Genomic DNA, 21,940 nt, shown 5'->3' with positions numbered 1-21,940 from the left:
ATTCCCAGTGTTACATTGATATGGGTCCGTATTTATATTGTTAACTAGCTGGGCAACCAGGTACAATTGGATTGGCAAAGTAGCAATAACGATGGACGAGGGGACTCAATGATGTCACATGTAACACTCCGAAACATTTTTAAACAGACATTCATACCACAAATAAATAGGATTTTTCGAAGGGACAGTGCTACATTTGGTATTAGGCTGGCATGTCTCGAATTCAAATACTTCCGGTTTACATTTTACTCGGATTTCACAACTAAAGCACGGTTATTTGTTTCTGTTTTTTTATTTATAAATAATTTTATTTAACCCTTTTTAAATGCATTAAATTATCACGTTTTGTTTTTTAATGTGTAATACATACACGTTTGATCGGTTATGTGCCTGTATAGCGTATAACGGGACATTTGGGCCCTTTAGTGCACGTCACGTCTAATCAATTTTATTGTGAAGGTTAAATGACTTGACGGAAGTGCTGCAAAATACATTGATGGTTCGCTTGTGGAGCGGAAGTGGTACAAACCAGAGTACTCGCGGGAAAAAATGGCGGAGGGTTGTGGTTTCTTCACGTTCTCAAAATCAGCAACTGAAAATATTGTATTATAAGCCTCATCCGATGTGTATCCCCACGCGTGAGTACATTATTCGTGTGCACGCGTTGTTTATGCAAGTTGTATAGGTCCACTTTGTCTTAATATTGTTGAGTTGAAAGAGTTCATACCAGTGTTGCCTGTAAAAGGGTTGGACTCTCCTAACGTTTCCTTCCTGTTGAACAGACCTCGCTCGACCTGCCCGAGGTCAGAAGTCGTTTCTGGTACCATTGTTGCACTGCTATTCAATTGATTTTCCTTTTCATAATCAAGAAGTACAATACATCTCTTGTCCATGTCTTGTTGTTATTTTTAAATCCCCTTGGAATTCCCCAGTAGTGCACTCAACTTTAACATTAATGCTAGAAATTAAATTGATATAGCTGGTTTTGTACTTTGAGCTATGCAATCATTTATATTTTCAATCCTCTAGGTGTGTCACAGCAGTGTCTGTATATGGCTCTATGCATAGAGAGCATTCCAAGATGCAAGAAGGTATATCAGTCAATCTTTACATTGTTGTGTCAATATTGTGCATGAAATTAAATTGAGTATTCAACATTATCTTTTATTTACTCCTTTTAAGATTTGCTGAACGTTCCCACCTCTGGCTACAGTAAACAGAATCAGGTTTTCACTCAAGAATCCCCAAATAAGTCTTTCCACTGTAATCGTTGTATACTCCTCTTCAAGACCAAGGTTTACCTGTTCGAACACCTCAACAAGGTGCACAGCTGTGATGTAGATGCTGCACTCAGAGAGGCTGGCTTAAAATACCCTGACAATAACAAAGCCAACACTGAAAGTAACAGTGCAGAAGATGACTTTGAATGCCAGCGCTGTGATTTTATAGCGTATAGTTGGGACATTTTAAATGAACACGAGAGACAATGTCACAAGAAATCAGAAGATCTTATGGGAAACCTAATAATTTCTGAAACCCCGCAGACCAGCATAATTGTCATGTCGTCCAACCAGCACAGTGAAGCTGCAGGAGCAAAAGAGATTTCCTCCATTTATTCAGTGTCGTCTACCTCAAAATCTTTATGCACACTTAACTCATCAAAGGATCTTAAGACTTACAAGCGGCCCCTTAAAACCATTGACCAGTACTTTGCGACATCATCTGGATCAAATGGGAAACCCCCAGGGAACTCCGCTGAAAGCCCAAATCTTCTTGACGGCACCAAAGGAACCATCATTTTGAAAGAATCTCCCTCAAGCTCTAGCTCAAACAGAAGTGGTGTGTTTAAAGTCACTGCAAAGTCCATAATTGATATCACCGGTGTTTCTCAGCGTTTTTTGCACACCGATCATCTTATGAATCCTGACCTGAGGCCCACCAGTGCAATAACAAAAAGTCCCCCTGCTGAAAAAGCAAAAGAGACAAAGCTCCCACGGGAAGAACACGCAATCAAACAAAAATTGTCACGCAACACCGAGTTTCTATTTGACATTAGCGAAGATGAAGGGGAAAAGAAGCCTAGTAGTCTCATCAACGGAGACTTTGAAAGCTCAACGGTGTATTATTGTAAGCACTGTGTCTACAGTGATGTGAGCATTGAATGCATATCCAACCACTATCAGAACGATCATCCTTATGTGAGATATAACGCTGCTTATATTCGGGTTCCAATCGATAGAAGCGCGACCTTTCGTTGCCTGCATTGTCCAGTTGAATTTGTAAGTGTGGCTGGCCTCAAGAGACACTACACTCGAAACCATCCCGAGGCCCCAGACGTATTCATGGTGAAGCCAGGTGAACTCAGTCTGGTTTTAAAATGTTTTTTGTGTGTGTTTACCACCAACGAGTTGAAGGCATTGAAAACGCATTACAAGGAAAGTCACCCAACACATGGAATGGGGAATTCCTTGCTGTACAGCAGATATCTGGCGACTGAATGCCAAGAGGAAGCGACTCGGTCAAATATATGTGAAACGGCGCGCAGTCCAGAAAGACCAGCAGGTATTTCTCCGGAAAGTGCCTGCACGCCATGTAAGGAAGTCCCAAATGCACCGTCGGCCCAACAGCCCACCCCCCCGAGAGCAGATGTGGTCTTGTACCACTGCAACATCTGCACATTTAGTCACAAGTCAGTTATTGTTATGCATGTCCACTACCAAAAAAGCCACCCAGGTCAAGAAATCACAATCAATAAAAGCAAACAGTCGACCTGTGTCACGCCAGACAAGTCTCCGAACTCTGTGACAATAACGGAAGAATCTGCACCTCAAACGAACGTCTCCGATTCGTCTAAAAACACGAAAAGCAGAGCGGACAAGTCGAAGCGTAAGCGCACATCGGATGCTTCGAAGACTCCGTCAGAGTCTTCCAAAACCAAGAAAGCAGAATCCACTGAAGACGAAGATAAATCCAAGGAGTTGTCCAAAAAACGCATTCGGCGAATGTCTAAAGAAAAGGGCCGTTCGTCCTCAAGTAAATTGTTTTTCTGCCAGTTTTGCAGTTATTCAAGTACCAATGTCAAAAGTGTTCTCGGTCATCACAATGCGAAACATTCTCTGAATGCTTTGACCTCTATGCATGAGATCTTGTGTTATAGTGCTCAGCTGCGGAAAAAGAAACTTCAAAGTGAAGAGAGTGCCTCAGAAAAACCCGCATCTTCTGATTCTAAAACGAGTAAACGAGTCGAGGTACATCGTGAAGAAGTTCCACGCGACGAGGACGACGCAGCAGACGCTCCTGTGCTGGAAGATAATGCGTACGAATGTGCAGAAAACATGTTTTACTGTCAAAAGTGCAACTATGGAAATCCATCTTTAAAAGGTATAATTAACCATCAATGCAGGACTCACAAAGGCCTCAGTTACAGCAGGGAAGGTATTATTGAACACACAGATGCGATGCGTGATCAAATCCAAAAATCAAAATCTCAAGCAAAGGAGTTCTCCTTCTTGACAGATCTACCGCTTCCTCTAGTAAATGAGGGCGATGAAAATTTGTTTTTCTGCCACTTCTGCAACTACAGGCAGAGTACGGTGGACTCTGTAGCGCGGCATTACATCAAAAAACATCGCAAATCCGCGATGAAGGCCGAACAAATCCATGTGTATACCGCGATGGTTCTAAAAAAGGCAATGATGCCATACTCGGAAACTGCCAACCAAGACGTCACTTCTGCATCCCTAGGGGGGAAAAGAAATGAAAATAAAAAAATAAAGCGGCTCGGCAAACCCCTCCCGTCTTCACCACACCCCTCACAACCACAGCGGACCCTCCGTTGCTATAGATGCGCATACAGCACTCAATATGTGTATGTTTTGAGGAGGCATGTATGGAAAATCCACCGGACGAATCGCTCAATCACCGACATCTTAAGAGTGTGTTTCAAACAAGGAACTTTGCAGACGGGGTATCACTGTGACGTATGTGTTTTCTCTCACGAAAGAGCAGCACCGGTCTATGAGCACTACAAGGAATACCACCCGGGACGAAGCCCGAGCCTCGAGTACGTGACCACCCGGTTGTTTGTCGGCCCCGATGCACGTCCTCCACGGAGGAGGAAGAAACCTCAAATAAAGTACATCGGTATAAGTGACTGCGACGACACTAATGGCAACTCGGCGTCGCAACGATCTGGACAAAGTGAAGCCAAGACTTACCCCTGCAGAGCTTGCTCGTTTAAAAGCAGCAGCATGTCGGGCATCACGCGCCACTACCGCGCGGTTCATCCGTGGTCCGTGAAAGAAGACGGCTCGGTCATGGGTGTCGTCAACAGCAAGAGGCCGAGTGCAAACAGACAGGTGGAAGACAGCGATGTTGTGCCCGAGTCATTTGAATCTTACCAGGTGCCTCTTGAATTTGAAGCGCCGGAGTCTTCCAAATGTCTCGCGTGCCCTTACTGCACTGTGAGATTTCACACCCAGCACGGTCTGAACACCCACTGTGGAATGAAACACCATGAAGCCGAATATGAAAATTCAGATCGACATCGAGAGGAAATCCAAACGGACATGCCGGTTTTCAAATGTCCACATTGTGCCTACGTGAATACCAGTCATCAAGGAGTTCTCAGCCACTGCCATATGAAGCACCTTGCCTTTCCATCCAGTGCGGACGGTCTTGACGTGGAGGAAGTGCCAGTGTCCAACTTGGATGACTGTTTCAAGAGAAAAGGTCCTGGCTACTTGAAACTCAGTGGCTACAAGTGTGAGGCCTGCCCACAGGTTTGTGCGACGCTGGAAAAACTGAACAAGCACTGTGAGAACGGACATACTCTGACTGTGGCAATCGCAGTGCCAAGCGCGCCGGAACCAGCCCCTGAACCAGCCCCTGAACCAGTCTCACAGGCTTCCTTTTTAAGTAACAATGTCGATACAGTGATTAAATGCCAGTACTGCTTGTCTAGTTGCAGCACAAAAATTGCTCTCGAACGACACGTGCGTTTTCACCACAAAAAAGCATCCAATTACATGTACAAATGCGTCCTGTGTTCCAAATCCTTTTACTCGAAAATGCTACTTGGAAGCCATTATATGAAGATACACGGAAGAGACGGCTTCTTAAAATACTATGCTCCGGAATACAAGCAGCAACTATCAAAATCTCACGAGTGGCCGTTAACTCGGATGCCAGAAAACACCCGAGAGGCATGTGAAACCAGCACCTCAGAGGAAAGCAAACAATTGTTAGTTTACAAGTGTCCGGGTTGTCCCTATGTGAATGCAAGCTACCATGGCACACTCACCCACTGCCAAATGAAGCATCCAGACATCGTTGCCAGGGCGGACGAGCTTCAAACGGCGGAAACACTTGGAAACAACTTGGTCGGGTGCAACGTTGGAAAAGCTGCGAATGAAAGGGGGTACCTTTGTCAAATATGTCCACTCATTTATCCATCACTGAAGAAACTGAAAGGCCACTGGGCGAAGGACCACCCTCAGGCGCTGCCGGCAGCTCTTGAATATTTGGCTGTGATTGAAACTGAAAAAACACCCAATCTCTGCTCTCGAGTCTCGGCCTCAGAGCCGGCATTAAAAAGCGAGACGCTGGCGGTGAGCTCAACAGAAAATGACCTCGGCCCCGCTGAGACGTGTGAAGCGAACGCGCTGTCCCAGCAGAACAAGGTAACGGTGTACAAGTGCCACCTTTGCGCCTATAAAGGATTTTATCGAAGGTACCTGCTAGGTCACTTCAAAAAGACTCACAAACTGGATCCACTGACGACGCACAAGCTGCTACAGAAGTACAACAAACGCAAGCGGGTCATCAAGCTGCCTGAAGCTGAAGTCAAATCTGAATCCGAGGAAAGGGCACCCATCGAATGTAAGAAGTGTCCACAGTTGATCTTTGACTCATCCCAGCTGCTCGTCGCCCACTACAGTACTTTCCACAGCTCGGACTCCATATTGGACTTCACTGTGTTGTCCGACGGAAAGAGGAAGGGCACCACAGGTCTTTACAGATGTGTCCACTGCCACAAACAAATGAATGGAATAAGAAAGCTGTGTCGTCACCTGGATTTCCACAGAGAGACGGCGAGAATTATGGCGGAGGCCACGAAGATGGCACCGATAAAGGTCGAATCAGTCGAAGTAAGTTGACTCTGCCGTTTACATCCTTGATCCTTTGCTGCATGCTCCAGCTCCGCTTTGTTGACCACCGCTGCGTTTTCCTTTTCAGCCCCTTGTGCAAGATGAACTCCTCCCCTCGGAATCTGTAGGCGAAGTGGCTCAGTGGAACACGGCATCGGTTCAGGCCTTCATTTTCACACCAACTCCGCTGTCGAAACCCGCCGATGAGGAGCAACCGTTGCCGGAAGCGAGAGACGACAAACACCCTTGCGGCCGCTGTCGGAGGACGTTCATGTCACTAAAGGGCCTGCGCTCGCATGAGCGCAGCCACGTAGCCATGGCGGCCATCAAGAAGCTGAGCGACGCGCCGAGCTCGGTGTTAAAACACAAGTAAGGAGGCATGTTGGGGATTTGACGATGGGAATTTAGAGTGAAAAGAAATGTCTGGGAGTGTCTTCTGTCCTTTAACAGTGCAATCTATCCAAAAGAAAAGTTACACATTCGCTCATGTGAGAAAAACAAAACAAAATCTAAGGTTCAAAATTGCTCGGGCTTATACTTGATGACATGGATGCTCTCCAGTTGGCTATATTTGCATACATTCAAATTGCTTTTTGGTAATTGCCACTATCACAGTATAATTAATACAGCATTAGTATTTGTTTGAAGTTCAGGTAAGAATGAAACGTATATTAAATATATTATTTTGTCCAGAGCCCCTCTACGTGTATTTAGTCATTCCTGTGATACTATTTTTCTGGATGCTTCTTTTCTCCCTTCAGATTCGTCCTGTTCAAACCTGGGACTCTAAAGCCGTTCCTTTGTAGCATCTGTTCCTATCGGACGACTCTCATGGACCTCTGGAGGTGTCACTTCAGGAAAGAGCATCAAGGTGAGAAGCCTGTACATATCTCACCGTGACCCAGCATTCAATAAAGTAGTTATGTTACTCTGTACTGTATATGCATGCATGTTTTTAAAGTAAGCTAGTATACACTCGCACCATATTTCCATCAACGAGTGTGGGCTAAAAATTAGAAACTCTTCCTATACCCCAATACAGTTAATTTCAACCTTTCAACACACATTGAACATTATAACTTTTATGAATGTAGGATTTATTGCAGGGATGTTGTTATTCACTAGTTTTAGCCGTCTGTAGCTAATACAATGTCAACTGAGTGTGGATGTAAACTATTGCAGCTCTCTATCGCTGAGAGTTTGATCAGGATGTTTTTACTAACACTGCCATCCATCTAAATGTTGTTGAATATACGGGCGTTGAATTGTTTTGTATTGCGCTTTAATAGCCAGCTCTGCTCGTTTCTGTATGTTGTAAAAGTGTTGGAATTCGGCCGTCTTCTAATAACGAGCTTTCCTGATTGGACGACACGGCACTTGTGTTGCAATACTGATAAACTCTTCTGTCTTCCCTTACATGTTTGTGCCACTAATGAACGCTCAGACATTATGTTTGATGCGTCTGAGAGTGACGACCACGAGGAGGAGAGCGATCAGAGGGCAGACTGTGAGACCTTTACTTCATCAGAGGAGTTGGACTATTGGCCCGAACCAGAAATAGCTCAAAGCAAGTCCTATAAATCTGCTGTGTCTATAAATCACAACATGTTCATAACGGTCAAAATTTCTCTTTGCAACACACTTTTTTTGCACTAGCCATTATGTTGCGGTTTGTTGTGTTGCGACAGAATCGCTGTACCTGGAGCCCCCCGACGTGCAGCGCCAGTTGAACCACTACAGCGCGATGGCGCGGGCGGATTCCTCGTCTCAGGCGAACGTGCAAGACCGCAGGTTACCCGACAACCGCCTCCTTCACTGCGAGTTCTGCAGTTTTAACACGGAACACCTGTCCAGTCAGCGGCGCCACTATCTAAATCGCCACGGCAAGAAGATCCTCCGGTGCAAGGACTGCGAGTTTTTCACTGCTTTCAGGTAAGTTGCAACCACCGTTTCTGTAAAATGTGTCTATTTGTGACAAGAAAAGTGGTCTTCAAACACTTGTTCCTCCTGCCCTTTTCTTAGGAAGACCCTGGAAATGCACATGAAGGCGGGTCACTCGACTCGCCAGGCGGAACCGACTCGCGAGAAAGACCTGCGCTGTCCTTTCTGCCTCTACCAGACGAAGAACAGGAACAGCATGATCGACCACATCGTCTTGCATCGCGGTGGGTTTCGACGCTCGGCAGGATTCGGTCCTCGCGTCCACTCGTATTCTCCTCCGTCACGTTAAGTCTTCTCGTTTTTTTTGTTTTCAGAGGAGCGCGTCGTGCCGATAGAGGTGCGGCGGCCGAAGCTGTCGCGGTACCTCGAAGGCTTCGTCTTCCGCTGTCACAAGTGCACCTTCTCGAGCGGGAGTGCCGACAACCTGCGTCTGCACCTGACGAAGCACGACGACGTCAAGCCCTACGAGTGTCGGCTGTGCTACTTCGACTGCACTTGGCTGAGCGAGTTGGAGGCACACCTGAGCGATAAGCATCAGGTGAGGATTTGTTCCCCCCCCCCCCTCTCTGCATCACTGGGTTCCTTTGTGTCTAAAGGAATTAGAAAGTCTCCACTTTCAATGTAAAAAAAAATAAAAAATCAGACGCCGTCTTTCTTTCACATTTTTAGGAGACGTTATTATGAATTATAGAAAATAGAAGTTATTACCTGAGGCGCTTGAGGTTTATGTGGTCGAGTACGGACACTGACAACATAGCGTTGCTTTTAATTCCAATAAACATTAAAAAAATATCCACAGTTTATTTCCTGATATTGATGAAAGTGACACCCAGTGTTTGCATCCTGTGTCAAGAAAGCCAAACACAATTTTGGTATTTTCTTTCTTTTTGCAGGTTGTGAGGAATCATGAGCTTGTGGGTCAGGTCAGCCTCGATCAGCTACAGGCAAGAGTCGGTCGGAGGCCAGAAGAGGAGCCCAACAGCAGTGAGGATGTAGACACAGAGGAGTTTGGACCCGACTGTAATGAAGTTCCACTTGAGACGCGAGCTAAAGACCCGGCAGGAGATGGCACCGGGGGGGAGATTACACTACAGTCCAAGGAAATGTATCAGAAGCAAGCGCAAGATGGAAAGAAGGAAGAAGGCCCCGCCCAGAGCTCCGCGTTGGACCTTCCGTGTGAGGACGCGAAGCCAAACGTGGCTGTCTGGCAAAAGCGTGATCGGGAACCGGCGGGGCCGGTGTTCTCGAGGGCCCAACCCAAACTCGGAGACGGCGAGGAGGACAGCGGCGTGACGGTCACACAGCAAAAAAAGAAGGCAGAAGAAGGGAGCTCACTAACTTATGGGGGGAAAGCCGAGGACATCGACGTCTGCAGGACAGATACGAAGGTGGATCAGGGTAGAGCGGTTAAGTCGGAGGTTGTAGATATTAGAAAAGAGCTGATATTACTAGATGAAAGAGGCAGCGTCCCGCTGTCTCACAATGCCCAAAATAAAGTCATTCCGAAGGCAATTTTAATCTCTGCAAGGACAAATCTGATGCAGGCTAATACCAGCAGGCCTCAAGGGAGTTGTACAGTTGCGAGTAATCTGCTAACTGTCTCGTCCAAGTGTGCACAGCTTAAGGTAAGCCAAGAGGAAAGCTTAGGGCTCGCATTCACAAACTGCAAAAAGGAACAAGTGCACAGTCGGGAAAACAGTGTCGAGGTACGAGAGCCCTACGGGGAAATGCCCGTACTTGAGAATGAATATCTGAAAGAAGAAATGCCGCCTCCTGGTAGTTGCAAGGAGGAAGACGAGAGCGATCGCCTCGAGCAGAAGCCGGACAAAGAAGACGAGGCGGTCACGAAAGACGATGAGAACGGGTGCACGAAACGGAAACGTGAGGAGGGCGATGGCACGAAGCATGCTGGTCCTCCACAAGGTAAGAGACTGCGGAGATGACCAATGGGTATACATTGTTTCATTAGAATGTACAGACACGCGTCCCTCTGGATACTTGATTGGACCCCAACAACCATTTTCTCAATGAATCGATCAGGTTATGAAGATATTTGTTTTGTCTCACCAACAGTCCAAAATATGTTCTGTTTACTATTGTGTATAACAGAGAAAAGCATCACATTATCAAAGAAGATTATAATGTGTGTGTGTGTATCTATATATATATATATATGAAGAGCAGGAACTCATTAGCAGCGTGGACTTTTTACTTCTAAATTGACTCTAATGAAGAATTTTGGATTTAAAAAGAAACTGCTTCTCTTTTTAGTCGGCAAAGTAGACTCCACCGCCCCCCCCCGCTCTCCCTCCCCAAAAGCAGTTATTTCATCACATTTAAATGTTTGCAAATTCCAGCTTTTCAGAGGGTTTCTGTTTTTGACTATGGTAAATGTTATATATTTTTTACTGTGAATTGGCCAAAACAAGATTTCATTTGGCCTCTGGTCAATTTTGATTGTAACTATTTAAAACAATTTTTTTATATTAGACTAGGTGATTGCTGAATAATAATATCAGATTTCCCACCGGCCTATTCCGCTTCTTCCTCAGGTGCACTCGTGGTGGCTGATGGAGTCGCGTGCCCGGCGGCTGCAGAGGTGAAACCGTTCATGTGTGAGTTTTGTGGACGAAACCTCATGAACGGCTCTGACCTGGAGCGTCACATCAAGCGTCATCGATTATAATGTTTTTCATCATGTGGCGTATGGTGGGGGAGGACTTTCGCTCTTTTTCTGTTGTTGTTCATTTTAATTTGCTTGATTTTGTTTCTATGAACAGTCCTAGATTCTCCGACTGTGCCGTGTAAAGATGTACAACCTGGTTGCAAATACATGTTACATGTTTTGTAGAATTTAAACCTTTTTTTTATTGAAATGTTTTTATTGGACAGCTCTTGTGCGTAGGATATTGTTTCGGTAACTAAAACGTAACCCTGATTTTAACTATACAGTTTGACAAGTTGATATTAACATCTACTTTTGATTTGTTTCGTTCGAAGACAACAATTGATATGAATAAATATTTAGTTTATGTGAAGATATTAATGAATAATACTGTAAAAACTGCAAAAATCTTGACACTGTGAACAATTGTTACAAGCAAACTGGTAACTAGACCAACCTCAACCGCTTGTGCTGCCTTCAGGTGCTGACGGGTATTTGATAATACCTTGTACCTTGCATTGAGGAATAACACATTTTACCAGTAAAAAAATATAACAGTATTTTTTTCGAAATAAACTTCTGTTTGCCTTTTTTTAACCCCTTGTCTTATATGATGTAGGTTACTCTTGTTGTAAACAGTCCACCGTATTTAGATCTGCGAGCAACACTTAATTTATCACAATGGAAACAAAGCTCGCTGGTGAAAATAATTACTATGTATGTATACATATACATATACACTACCGTTCAAAAGTTTGGGGTCACTTAGAAATGTCTTTATTTTTCAAAGAAAAGCACTGTTTTTTCAATAAAGATAACATTAATTAAAAATACACACTATACATTGTTAATGTGGTAAATGACTATTCTAGGTGGAAACGTCTGGTTTCAAATGAAATGTCTCCATAGGTGTATAGAGGCCCATTTCCATCAACTATCACTCCAGTGTTCTAATGGTACATTGTGTTTGCTAATCACCTTAGAAGACTAATGTCTGATTAGAAAACCCTTGTCCAATTATGTTAGCACAGCTGAAAACAGTTATGCTGGTGATATAAGCCATACAACTGGCCTTCCTTTGAGCTTGAAGTTTGAAGAACAAAATTAATACTTCAAATATTAATCATTATTTCTAACCTTGTCAATGTCTTGACTATATTTTCTATTCAATTTCCAATTCATTTGATAAATAAAAGAGTTTTCATGGAAGACATGAAATTGTCTGGATGACTCCAAACTTTTGAACGGTAGTGTATATGTACACTACATATATATATATGTGTTCATATATGTATATACAGTTGTGTGTGTGTGTGTGTGTGTGTGTGTGAGAACGTAAACATAAACTACACTCATCTCTTTTTTCACACTGAATATCACGGAGCAACGGACATACATCCGAGGTCACGTCGTAATTGGCTGCGGAACGCGGAAATACGAGCTTCCGATGAACACCTGAAGGCATCATCTTCGTCTGCGCGGCGTTGGGTTGGTTGCGACGGTCTTGTCATCCAAGTGTAAGGAGACACCGCTTCCTGGTGTCGACTTAGAATAATGGACCGATGAGAGAGAGGTAGACCTGCTAGACCCGGGTAAGTCTTCACGAGAGCCGTTTGGGTTTAGGGGACCAGGTTCGGGATCCAGTGTGAGTACCGAGCCTGGTTATATATATATAACGTTGGGGAGGTGATGCTCATCGATATCGGTCAGCCTCACTTGATCCATGTCATGCCGGACTGAGGCAACTATTTGCAGGCAATGTGTTGTTATTTATTATAGACACATATTTCGGACTAATTCCATTTCAAAGGTGTTTTCATGTGTTTAGTGAGGAGTTAACTAGGTAATACAGACCTCGATCCACTTTGATCGTTACAGTTGTTTCCTCATTCCTTCTTGAGCAACACCTTTTTTTCTTCTTCGGTCCTTCCTGATGACTTTACGGGAAGTAGTTTATGGAGACGAGTTGATTGCAACTTTACTGGTATACATCTTCTTTTGTAAATATCTATTTGTTTGCGTACAGCCAGAGTCATGTTAACAAAGTCAACAAAGTTCATGTTTACACATTTAACGAAGCCCACGTGGATTTAAACAACTCTGGACTTGTTTGTGAAAAGTCCTGCTCAATAATATACAGATAACGAACTCTGTATTAATGCTTTATTTTACAGTTTTCCTTCTGACTTATTTTATAGAAAGTAAATTGAATGTATCTGCAAATCAGAGGAGTTTTTTCCAGCTAATTACTCTAATGTGTATGACTCATTAAACACTTCCACTTCATTCAAGTTATTCATAGATTATAAATATAACCCACAATATGCAACAGCAGCAGGCCATCTCAACATGCACACACATATAATATACAATCCAGCATACAACATATAGTCAGGAAGAAGTTAAGAATAATAGATTAATAACCAGTGGAATATTTACTGGGTTTTAAAGGAGCAGCATGTCAAGGAAATGTGCAAATACTATATAAACTAATATCTGTCTGAAGTTTGTCCTTAAATACCTTGTAATTAGTCCCATATATCTCATTTATTTCCCGGAAACTCAAGAAAGTTTTTAGAAAATTACGGACCTGTAAAAATGAGTTGTTTGTTACTTAAAAGGTTCATTTGTTCCTGTCTTTTTCTAACATGTACTGTATGTGTTTTATGTATGAATAGGAACAGAAGAGACACCATATTTAGTCTGAGGAATGTCTTCCGTAAACAAGCCTGCAGAGGATGGAAGCTCCTTTTCATCGAAGGTCATCAACATTGTGTTTATCACCCTGCTGTTGGACCTGCTGGGATTTACACTGATTCTACCTCTACTTCCCTCTATTTTGGACCATTATGCACAAACAGGGGTCAGTCGTTACATTTTTTTATTGAAGCAATACTTTTTTGATGATTCCAACAGCAGTGCGTAACGATTTGAGTTGCAATTGATTGCATGTAAATTAAGATACATCATGATCACGTGTAACAATATTTTCAGCAGTTGAATCCCCAGGCTGGTTTGGAACATGGATGCCAGATATGAGCTGAATCATATGATATGATGTATAATAAGAATCGTGCCGTGTGTTGTGGACAGACAATATGCAGAATATGATGCTCTGTTGAACAATGGAGGCCCTGTGTGTGTGTGTGAAGAATCTGTTCCATACGAACCATCACCAACCCATGAGGGATTAGATTAAGTGTCATGCACTTGTCTGTCTCTGAGTCTGCATGCTGACTCATTCTGAAGAGACATATTTTGTAGTGTTTGTATTGTGCGTTTGTCATGTTGTGTATCTTCTGTGCTGTGACAGGATGGCGTATATCAGTCTCTGCAGAGTGTTGTGGACTGGTTCCGGGAGGTCGTCGGGATTCCTATGGAAAAGAAATACAACAGTGTCCTGTTTGGAGGCATATTGGATTTATTAAATACTCAATACAATTTATGTGGAGCTTTACTGTCCATGACACTATGACTAATTAAAAATGTAATAATGCATCCGTGTGCTCCTTAATTTGCCTTTCCAGGTTTGATCGGGTCGTTGTTCTCTCTGCTGCAGTTCCTGTCATCGCCTGTAACCGGCGCTCTGTCGGACCGGTATGGCAGACGACCTATGCTCATTCTCACCACAGTGAGTAATATGCCATATCAGCATTACTTACAGGGATCGTACGGTCATGGAAAACCTGGAAAATTCATGGAATTTTAAAATGTTTTTTTTACCAGGCCTGGAAAAGTCATGGAAATATGTTATACTCATATGTTAATGTACACGATATATACTGTATGCTTTAGAATTCTCATTATTAGTTTAAATACTATTTTTTTTCTCCACTATATCATGTTTACACAGAGATTTCACAAAATGTTCGATGATGGAAATTTGGTTAAAAATCATGGAAATCTATTGGTCAAAATATTTTGTTAAATAAATATATGACATGCATCAGTATCTTTTCACATTTGAAGCCACTAAATTCTCTCACTTGGCACAGTCCACTTCTGAAGATGACTCATTCGGGTCTCATCTTGTGTTCCAGTTGGGGCTGATGTCCTCCTACGCGGTCTGGGCGGTTTCCCGGAGCTTCAGCATGTTCCTTTTGTTTCGGGTAATTGGGGGTATTTGTAAGGGCAACGTCAGCCTCTGCACCGCCATCGTGGCCGACTTGCCTTGCCCAAAAGCACGGAACCGAGGAATGGTAGGCACATGTGCACTTTGATCACAAGAGGAAATGTATTGTGAAGATATTGCATCCAAAATGTTCCCAGAATCTAACTTTTTTAATTTCACGACGACCAGGCTATGATCGGCATCGCCTTCTCCCTCGGCTTCACGGTGGGACCGCTGATGGGCGCCTACTTTGCCCTGACCTCCAGAACAACGGGGAGTGTCTTCTACCAAACTCCGGCTCTGCTCGCCTTGGCCTTCAGCGTCGCGGATCTGCTCTTTATCTGGGTCGTGATGCCAGAGACGCTCACAAAGGACGTCAAGGTCAGCTATGGAAACATTCACACCTGCCGATTGATGATCCGAATCAGCTTTACTCAAGCGGCAGATTTATTTTTTGTGCAGCTTGTTGTACGAGATTTAGATGAGAAGTTTGGTATCGCTCTCGAATGTCTGTTGAGTAAATGTGAAGCTTAAGCCAGTTAAGCTTAGCTTAGTATAAAGGCTGAAAACAGCTTGTCTGACTCTTTTTTAAATTTGTATTAAACCTTTATTCAACCAGGTGAATCCCATTGACATTAAAAATCTCTTTTTCGAGGGTTACCTCTGCCCAAAGGTAACATAACACCACAGCTAGCAACTCTAAAGCTGTCAATTTAAGTTAAATTATCCTTGTGGTTTCACAAGTACATTGTCCCGTCATAACAAGTTCCATAAAGCAAACAAAAGAGTGAGAGAGCTGTCAATCAAGTGCAATCTACACATACCCACACAGAAGAGGCCTAATCGGGCAACACCTGTGTGAGTTTAACGTGGGCTTAAAAACACATAACCCAAATATGTAAAACAAAACAACAAATATAAGAAGTCTGAAAGTATATACAGTCTGTGTATATAAATGCATGCGCACATAAAAGGAGGGCTTAAAAACACATAGTGCAAATATGTAAAAAAACTAAACAAATATAAGACGTATGTAGGTATATACAGTATTAAGGTTTAAGGTTTAAGGTTTTTTATTTGCCATCTGTGCCTAGACCAGCAGTCCAGACACATCGGAATTATTTTTGCAGGGTTCTCCGAGTCAAGAGGTACAAAACAACACACTATAATAACAGTAACAGTAACAATAATAGAAATATGAAACATATCTCAAAAAACACCGTACAAAAAACACACTGTACATAGTGTGGTAATGTGTATGTATGCAATATTTACAGTATAAACAGTAATAAGTATGTAAGTAGGCTAGTGCTGTACCTGGCTTGTAAAAGGAAAGAAGGAGGGGGAGGGGACAGTGATATGGGGATATTGCACATGTTCAGATGTTGGGGGAAGGTTGTGTGGGGCTATTGCACTGATTGTAGTGTTGCACATTTTTCACAGTTTCAAGGAGTGCCTCTTTCTCAGTAGCTGTGTTGTGCCATCAGTCTGACTGTGGCAGGGAAGAAGCTGTTGAAGAAGCGTGTCCTGTGGGTGACGATGCTGTCCGCTCTGCTGTGTCTCAGGTTGTATGTGCAGTGTTTGTGTCTGAGCAGAGAGTGAGCTGGATGAAGTGAGTCTCCAATGATTCCCTCTGCTCTTTTCCGACAGCGCTGCACATACATAGAGTCCATGGACGGAAGTTGTGTCCCTGTGATCCTCTCCGCGGTCCTTATGACTCTTTGCAGAGCCTTCCTCTCTGCCTGTGTGGTGTTTCCATACCACACAGTGATGCCTCGGTGAGGATGCTCTCGATCAGTCCTCTATAGGCCTGGGTGAGGGCGATGGTTCAGACCAGCTTTCCTGAGCATCCTGATGAAATAAAGCCTTTTCTGGGCCTTTTTCACCGTGGCTGTGGTGTGAAGAGTCCAGCTCAGGTCAGATGTCACCTGCATTCCCAGGAATCTGTACCCGTCAGCCCTCTCCACCTCAGTCCCTTTGATGATGAGAGGCTGTAGAGGGGGAGGGTTCTTCCTGAAGTCCAGTATTATTTCCTTGGTCTTGTTTGTGTTGAGGATGAGGTCGTTCTCCTCTCCATAGACCAGGATGTTGTTCACCAGGGTCCTGTAGTCCGACTCATCCCCGCTCCCCTTGATGAGCCCCAGGACGGTGGTGTCATCGGCGTATTTGATGAGGATGGTGTTGTCCTGGGTGGAGGTGCAGTCATGGGTGTACAGGGTGAATAGTTTGGGGCTCAGGCAGCAGCCCTGTGGGGATCCTGTGCTGACTGTGAGCTCGGTGGACACCCGTCCTCCCATTTTCACCACCTGGGGTCTTTCTGTCAGAAAGTCCAGAATCCAGTTGCAGGTTGGAGTTGGGACGCCAAGGTCTGTCAGCTTCTTGATTAGTTTTCCCGGGCGGATGGTATTAAAGGCAGAACTATAGTCCAGGAAAAGCATTCTGGCATACGTTCTTCGGCTTTCCAGGTGTTGCAGAGTGTGGTGTAGAGCTATTGCTACCGCGTCATCCACTGATCGGTTGGGGCGGTATGCAAACTGGAGGGGGTCGACATTGTCCGGGACCGTGTGGTTGATGTGGGCGAGGACCAGTTTTTCTAGGCACTTCATGGCGACTGGTGTGAGTGCCACTGGCCTGAAGTCATTTAAGGTGGGTGTGTCTGGTTTTTTGGGGACTGGTATGATGATGGAGGATTTAAAGATACGGGGAACTACAGCCTGAGATAGTGACAGGTTAAAGATGTCAGCATACACTCCGGCTAGTTGTTCCCCACAGACCTTTAGGACTTTGGGGGGAACTCCATCAGGTCCCACAGCCTTGTAGGGGTTTACCCTCTTCAGGGCCTTCAGGACCTGTGTGTGAGTCACCTGAAAGGCAAAGTCCATGGGGTCACAGGGGGCTTTTGAGGGTGTGTCCGTATTCAGCCTGTCGAACCTGGCATAAAAGTAGTTGAGGCTGTCTGGAAGGGTGGGATCACGGGGTCTGTGGTTGCTGTGTATGTGTATCTAAAGGCATGCTCACATAAAATGAAATGCAGATCAAGTGGCAGCAAAAAACACTATTAATTTCACATAATAATGAAAGGTTCAACTATCATCACTACACATTGGAATATCGTTATTGTTTTCTCTCGGTGGTAAAGTTAAATACCAGTGGCTGAACATTTATGCTCTTGGAGATAATTTTAATTTTCTTTCATCCTAGGCTTCATCTTCGGGCTTCGGGGACTCCAGGGACCTCCTGAACCTGTTATCTTTGTTCCATTTTTCCGCTGTGACCAGAACAAAAGACCCCCCTCCGAAAGAACGTGGGTACTGCACATACCGAACTCCTCTGTGAGAAAAGAGGCTTCCAGCCATATGACCCCGCGTAGCGCATGAATGAACACTGAGAGATAAAAGGTTGAAATGTCTTTCCAGGAATGCAGAAGCTTCAAGCGTTGGGCCTGGTTTATTTCTGCTATCTCTTCCTGTTCTCCGGGCTGGAGTTCACGCTGAGTTTTCTGACTCACCAACGTTTCCACTTTACGAGGTATGAACTCAAAGATAGAGTCGTGTACTCTTGTCGGTAAACAGTAAACGCCCCCGAGCAGCCACCCTTTGATGTTCTCCTCTCACTAGTATGCAGCAGGGAAAGATGTTCTTCTTCATTGGTGTCATCATGGCGGTGATCCAGGGAGGTTACGTTCGCAGAATCAAGCCTGGGCAGCATATCGGGGCTGTCAGAGTGGTAGGAGCATCTTCTGTCTACATCAAAACAATATGGACAATGACATACTCTTTATGCTGAGAGGACATGATGCACCACTGAACACTTGTTTTCTTAAATAACCACATTTATCTCTTCTTTTTAAGGCAATTATAGCATTAATCCCAGCGTTTATTCTCATCGGGCTCTCGTGGAATATAACGATGCTTTACGCTGGCTTGGCGTTATACGCATTTGGTGAGCTCATTTTTTATTGTATGTCCCCTCTTGAGTAGTCACATTAGTAAATGAGATTGATTGATGGAAGAAAAACAACTTGGAACAAATCTAAAATACTTTGCAAGTGCATGCTCACATTTGATTTGTATTGTTTAGTTTTAACAGTAAAAATTGTTTCCAGAGTACTACAAATGTTGTTTTACAAAATACCCCCTTATCAAGGGGGATGAATAACTCCCAGAGAAAATGGAAATGCACTGAAAATGGGATATAAAACTTAGAAGAAAAATAATGAGCCCTGCATAAATGATCTGGTAGGATAATTGATCTTTGTGGAGAAAAAGGTGTGGAATCTGGAATAATTAAAGAATAAATGAAAACGATCAAATTTACAAATATAAAACAATGGCCGAAGGTAAAATAGCAAAACATTATTTTATAATTTAATGTATTTTATTATATTTTAATGTTTTGTACTATCTGTACCTTGAGTCTGTAATACACGTTTGATTGATTGATTTAATATATTTGTTGTGTATGTATTTGTTTTATTGTGTATTTGTGTTAATTATACAAACATGTTGGCAGCCATTGATTCTTGATTGAATAAAGGTTCAATAAAAATAAACCCCAACATGCAACCAATCCCACATTACAGCTTGTGTGAAGCAGGATAATAATGCATACAATAGAATAAACCTTTGTATGCATTGTCTATGGATATTATCCCACTTCACACAAGCTGTAATGTGTGATTGGTTGTCTGTTGTGATTTATTTAATATAACAGGACCTGTAGCTACATCTTGAGGATGTATTTATTCACGTTAAATGCAATGTGTTGTGGGTTTACATTTTATGTAATTTATAATGTATTACATTTTGTCACAGCGGCTGCAATAGTAGTTCCATGTCTGTCGACGCTTGTTTCTGACCACGGTGAGCTTCTTTATTAGTTCATGTTCATGAAAACTCACAACCCAGTTTGATTAGATTAGAATGTGTATATTGTTACTGATTATCGACTGGATATTCCTTCAGGGTCGGCCAATCAGAAGGGCACAGTGATGGGAATTCTGCGTAGTTTGGGCGCCCTAGCCAGAGCACTGGGACCAGTTGTGTCATCCTCCAGTAAGGAAACCAAATGGCACTTACAGCATCAAACGCTGTTGGAAAAAAAGCATTTATCAAATAAGCATTTTTCCAAAAAGCATTTTTCAAATAAACATTTTTCCAAAAAGCTTTTTTTTTTAATGCCTTCTCAAATTTGCAAAATTAATAAATGCATTTTTTAATTAACATTTTAATTAAAAGAAAATTCAAATAAGCATTTTCCAAAAAGCATTTTTTTTAAAATACTTTTTTCAAATATGCATTTTTCTTAAATCCATTTTTCAAATAAGAAATTTTCAAAAATGCATTTTTCAAATAGGAAATGTTTTAAATATACATTTTATACAAAAGCATTTTTCAAATAAGCATTTTCAAAAAGCATTTTTTTTTTCTTCAAATAAACATTTTCAAAAATCTGCATTTTTATTAAATGTATTTTTTGATTAAATGCATTTTTTAAAATAAGATTTGTTTTATATGCATTTGAAATGAATGCATTTTTCCCCAATTTCTTTTCAAAAGAGCATTTTTCAAATAAGCATTTTTCAAACATGCATTTTTTGTAAACATTTTTTTTTTAAAGGCATTTTTCAAATAAACGTTTGTATTTTTCCTTTTTTACATGGCATGGGAACTGTGCATGGTGACAGTTTTTACAGATTGTTGTACAGTGTATAAATAATCTTGCTTTGTAAAACTTTTCTTTGTGTTTTCTTCACAGTTTACTGGCTAGCTGGAGCTCAGATCTGTTTTCTTCTCACATCAGCCTCTTTTCTTATTCCTCTGGCTCTCCTGAGGACAGTCAGAAGTCTGAAGGAGGAGTGAGAGACACAAACTCTGGACAGAGAAATTGTATAGCTCAAGAGGATGTTATGATGTTTACATCGGCTGGTTAAACTAGCACTGGTGTCTTACTTTGACACAAACAAAAATAATAATAAGATGTATACTTTGTGTACTGTTTGCAAAGCATCATCACATGGAACAAAATATAATGCAAGAAGACGATGCACATGCCAAAACTAAGAGATGTTATTGTACAAATTAGTGTATTGCCTTTTAATGTGCATATTTAGAACTCATAATGCAACATGTATGGGGTAGAGTGGTTTACAAATAATGTTTATTTTAATAGATATCATTTTTTTAATGGAATATTTTATCAAGTACTCAGATTTTATATTTTGGAAAAGCAACATTGTATTTGAGCTTACTTTAAACATGTGGAGATTATATTTTCTTGCCTTAAAAAAAGAATAAACGAGCTCGTGAACTACTGTGTGAAAAACAATTATTATCTTAATTAAAGGTTTTACAAAGGGTTTCAACTTAATTGCAAGATCTTTTGAAGATGAACATTATAAAGAGACAACAAACAAAGTATAGGATATCTGGAGACAAAAGGGATTTAGTAACGATCGTTGCAGCACTTCTGCATGACTAAAGTTAAAATAAAAATCTGAATGTCAAAGCAGCAATGAACCATTTAAGAATTAGTGGGTCAGACATGGGAAGAAGTGAGGGAGAGCCACACTAACCAGTCAAGACAGGAAGCCCCATGCAGTTTAATACTAATAATGGTAAAACTTCTACAATGGAATGCCAGGAGCTTACTGGGAAGCATGTGTCTGTGAATCTGTATGAATTATGTATTTAGGAAACTAGATTTTGTGATAGATATTTAGTGACAAGGGAAGTCGATGGTTAGTAGGAGGAGTTTTTAATCCAACAAAATATTCCATAAAGGCTACTGTAAAAAGAAGACAGTCAGGAATATAAAGTATAGTGGGGATAAGAGAAGAGCAGATTCTTATAATTAACTGCTACAATGCATGCAAAAGTTTGGATTTGGATAGCCTACAACATATTGTGTTGTTGTTGCTCAATACAAAAGAAAAAGGAAGAAAAGAAACTTTGATATGCAAATCAGTACCAGTTAAGCAAAGGTTACGTGTATAATTTGTGGGAAAAGGGGACAGAGAGGATAGGACATGATGGACATGCAGGGGTACGGTACACCGTACACGGGTCCTTATCA

General features: G+C 42.4%; 2 protein-coding genes across 3 annotated transcripts; both read left to right on the top strand.

Annotated features, from left to right (window-relative positions):
• Positions 1-552: 552 nt before the first annotated feature.
• Positions 553-11,352, top strand: LOC130196862 (zinc finger protein 462-like). 2 transcript variants are annotated; one of them, XM_056419250.1, is made up of 11 exons: positions 554-638; positions 1,030-1,091; positions 1,183-6,149; positions 6,238-6,518; positions 6,911-7,020; positions 7,594-7,716; positions 7,838-8,081; positions 8,172-8,314; positions 8,405-8,628; positions 8,984-10,013; positions 10,643-11,352. In XM_056419250.1, the coding sequence occupies exons 2-11, from the start codon at positions 1,061-1,063 to the stop codon at positions 10,774-10,776; spliced, it is 7,287 nt and encodes a 2,428-aa protein (XP_056275225.1). In that variant the 5' UTR covers positions 554-638; positions 1,030-1,060; the 3' UTR covers positions 10,777-11,352. The 2 variants fall into 2 exon arrangements, with proteins under 2 accessions (XP_056275224.1, XP_056275225.1); XM_056419249.1 differs by having other exon boundaries at positions 553-1,091.
• Positions 11,353-12,131: 779 nt separating this feature from the next.
• On the top strand, positions 12,132-21,179 carry mfsd10 (major facilitator superfamily domain containing 10). The gene is made up of 13 exons (XM_056419802.1): positions 12,132-12,347; positions 13,434-13,618; positions 14,069-14,165; positions 14,283-14,386; positions 14,796-14,954; positions 15,056-15,247; positions 18,068-18,170; positions 18,283-18,394; positions 18,484-18,592; positions 18,718-18,808; positions 19,681-19,728; positions 19,831-19,920; positions 20,624-21,179. Exons 2-13 carry the CDS (start codon positions 13,466-13,468, stop codon positions 20,725-20,727), a joined length of 1,362 nt encoding a protein of 453 aa, XP_056275777.1. The 5' UTR covers positions 12,132-12,347; positions 13,434-13,465; the 3' UTR covers positions 20,728-21,179.
• Positions 21,180-21,940: the final 761 nt, after the last annotated feature.

The sequence above is a fragment of the Pseudoliparis swirei genome, chromosome 7 (assembly GCF_029220125.1).
Source record: "Pseudoliparis swirei isolate HS2019 ecotype Mariana Trench chromosome 7, NWPU_hadal_v1, whole genome shotgun sequence".
Lineage (NCBI taxonomy): Eukaryota > Metazoa > Chordata > Actinopteri > Perciformes > Liparidae > Pseudoliparis > Pseudoliparis swirei.
This window is presented reverse-complemented; position numbering and strand designations above follow the sequence as displayed.

What these genes read in the sequence shown, in the direction of transcription:
- LOC130196862 (XM_056419249.1), top strand. Translation starts at nt 1,061, where the DNA reads ATGCATAGAGAGCATTCCAAGATGCAAGAAG. An exon ending in CCACATCGTCTTGCATCGCG is followed by an intron (nt 8,315 to 8,404) that starts GTGGGTTTCGAC and finishes TTTTGTTTTCAG; the next exon opens with AGGAGCGCGTCGTGCCGATA. An exon ending in GCATGCTGGTCCTCCACAAG is followed by an intron (nt 10,014 to 10,642) that starts GTAAGAGACTGC and finishes CTTCTTCCTCAG; the next exon opens with GTGCACTCGTGGTGGCTGAT.
- mfsd10 (XM_056419802.1), top strand. Translation starts at nt 13,466, where the DNA reads ATGTCTTCCGTAAACAAGCCTGCAGAGGATGGAAGCTCCTTTTCATCG. An exon ending in AAGCACGGAACCGAGGAATG is followed by an intron (nt 14,955 to 15,055) that starts GTAGGCACATGT and finishes CACGACGACCAG; the next exon opens with GCTATGATCGGCATCGCCTT. An exon ending in ACCAGTTGTGTCATCCTCCA is followed by an intron (nt 19,921 to 20,623) that starts GTAAGGAAACCA and finishes TTTTCTTCACAG; the next exon opens with TTTACTGGCTAGCTGGAGCT.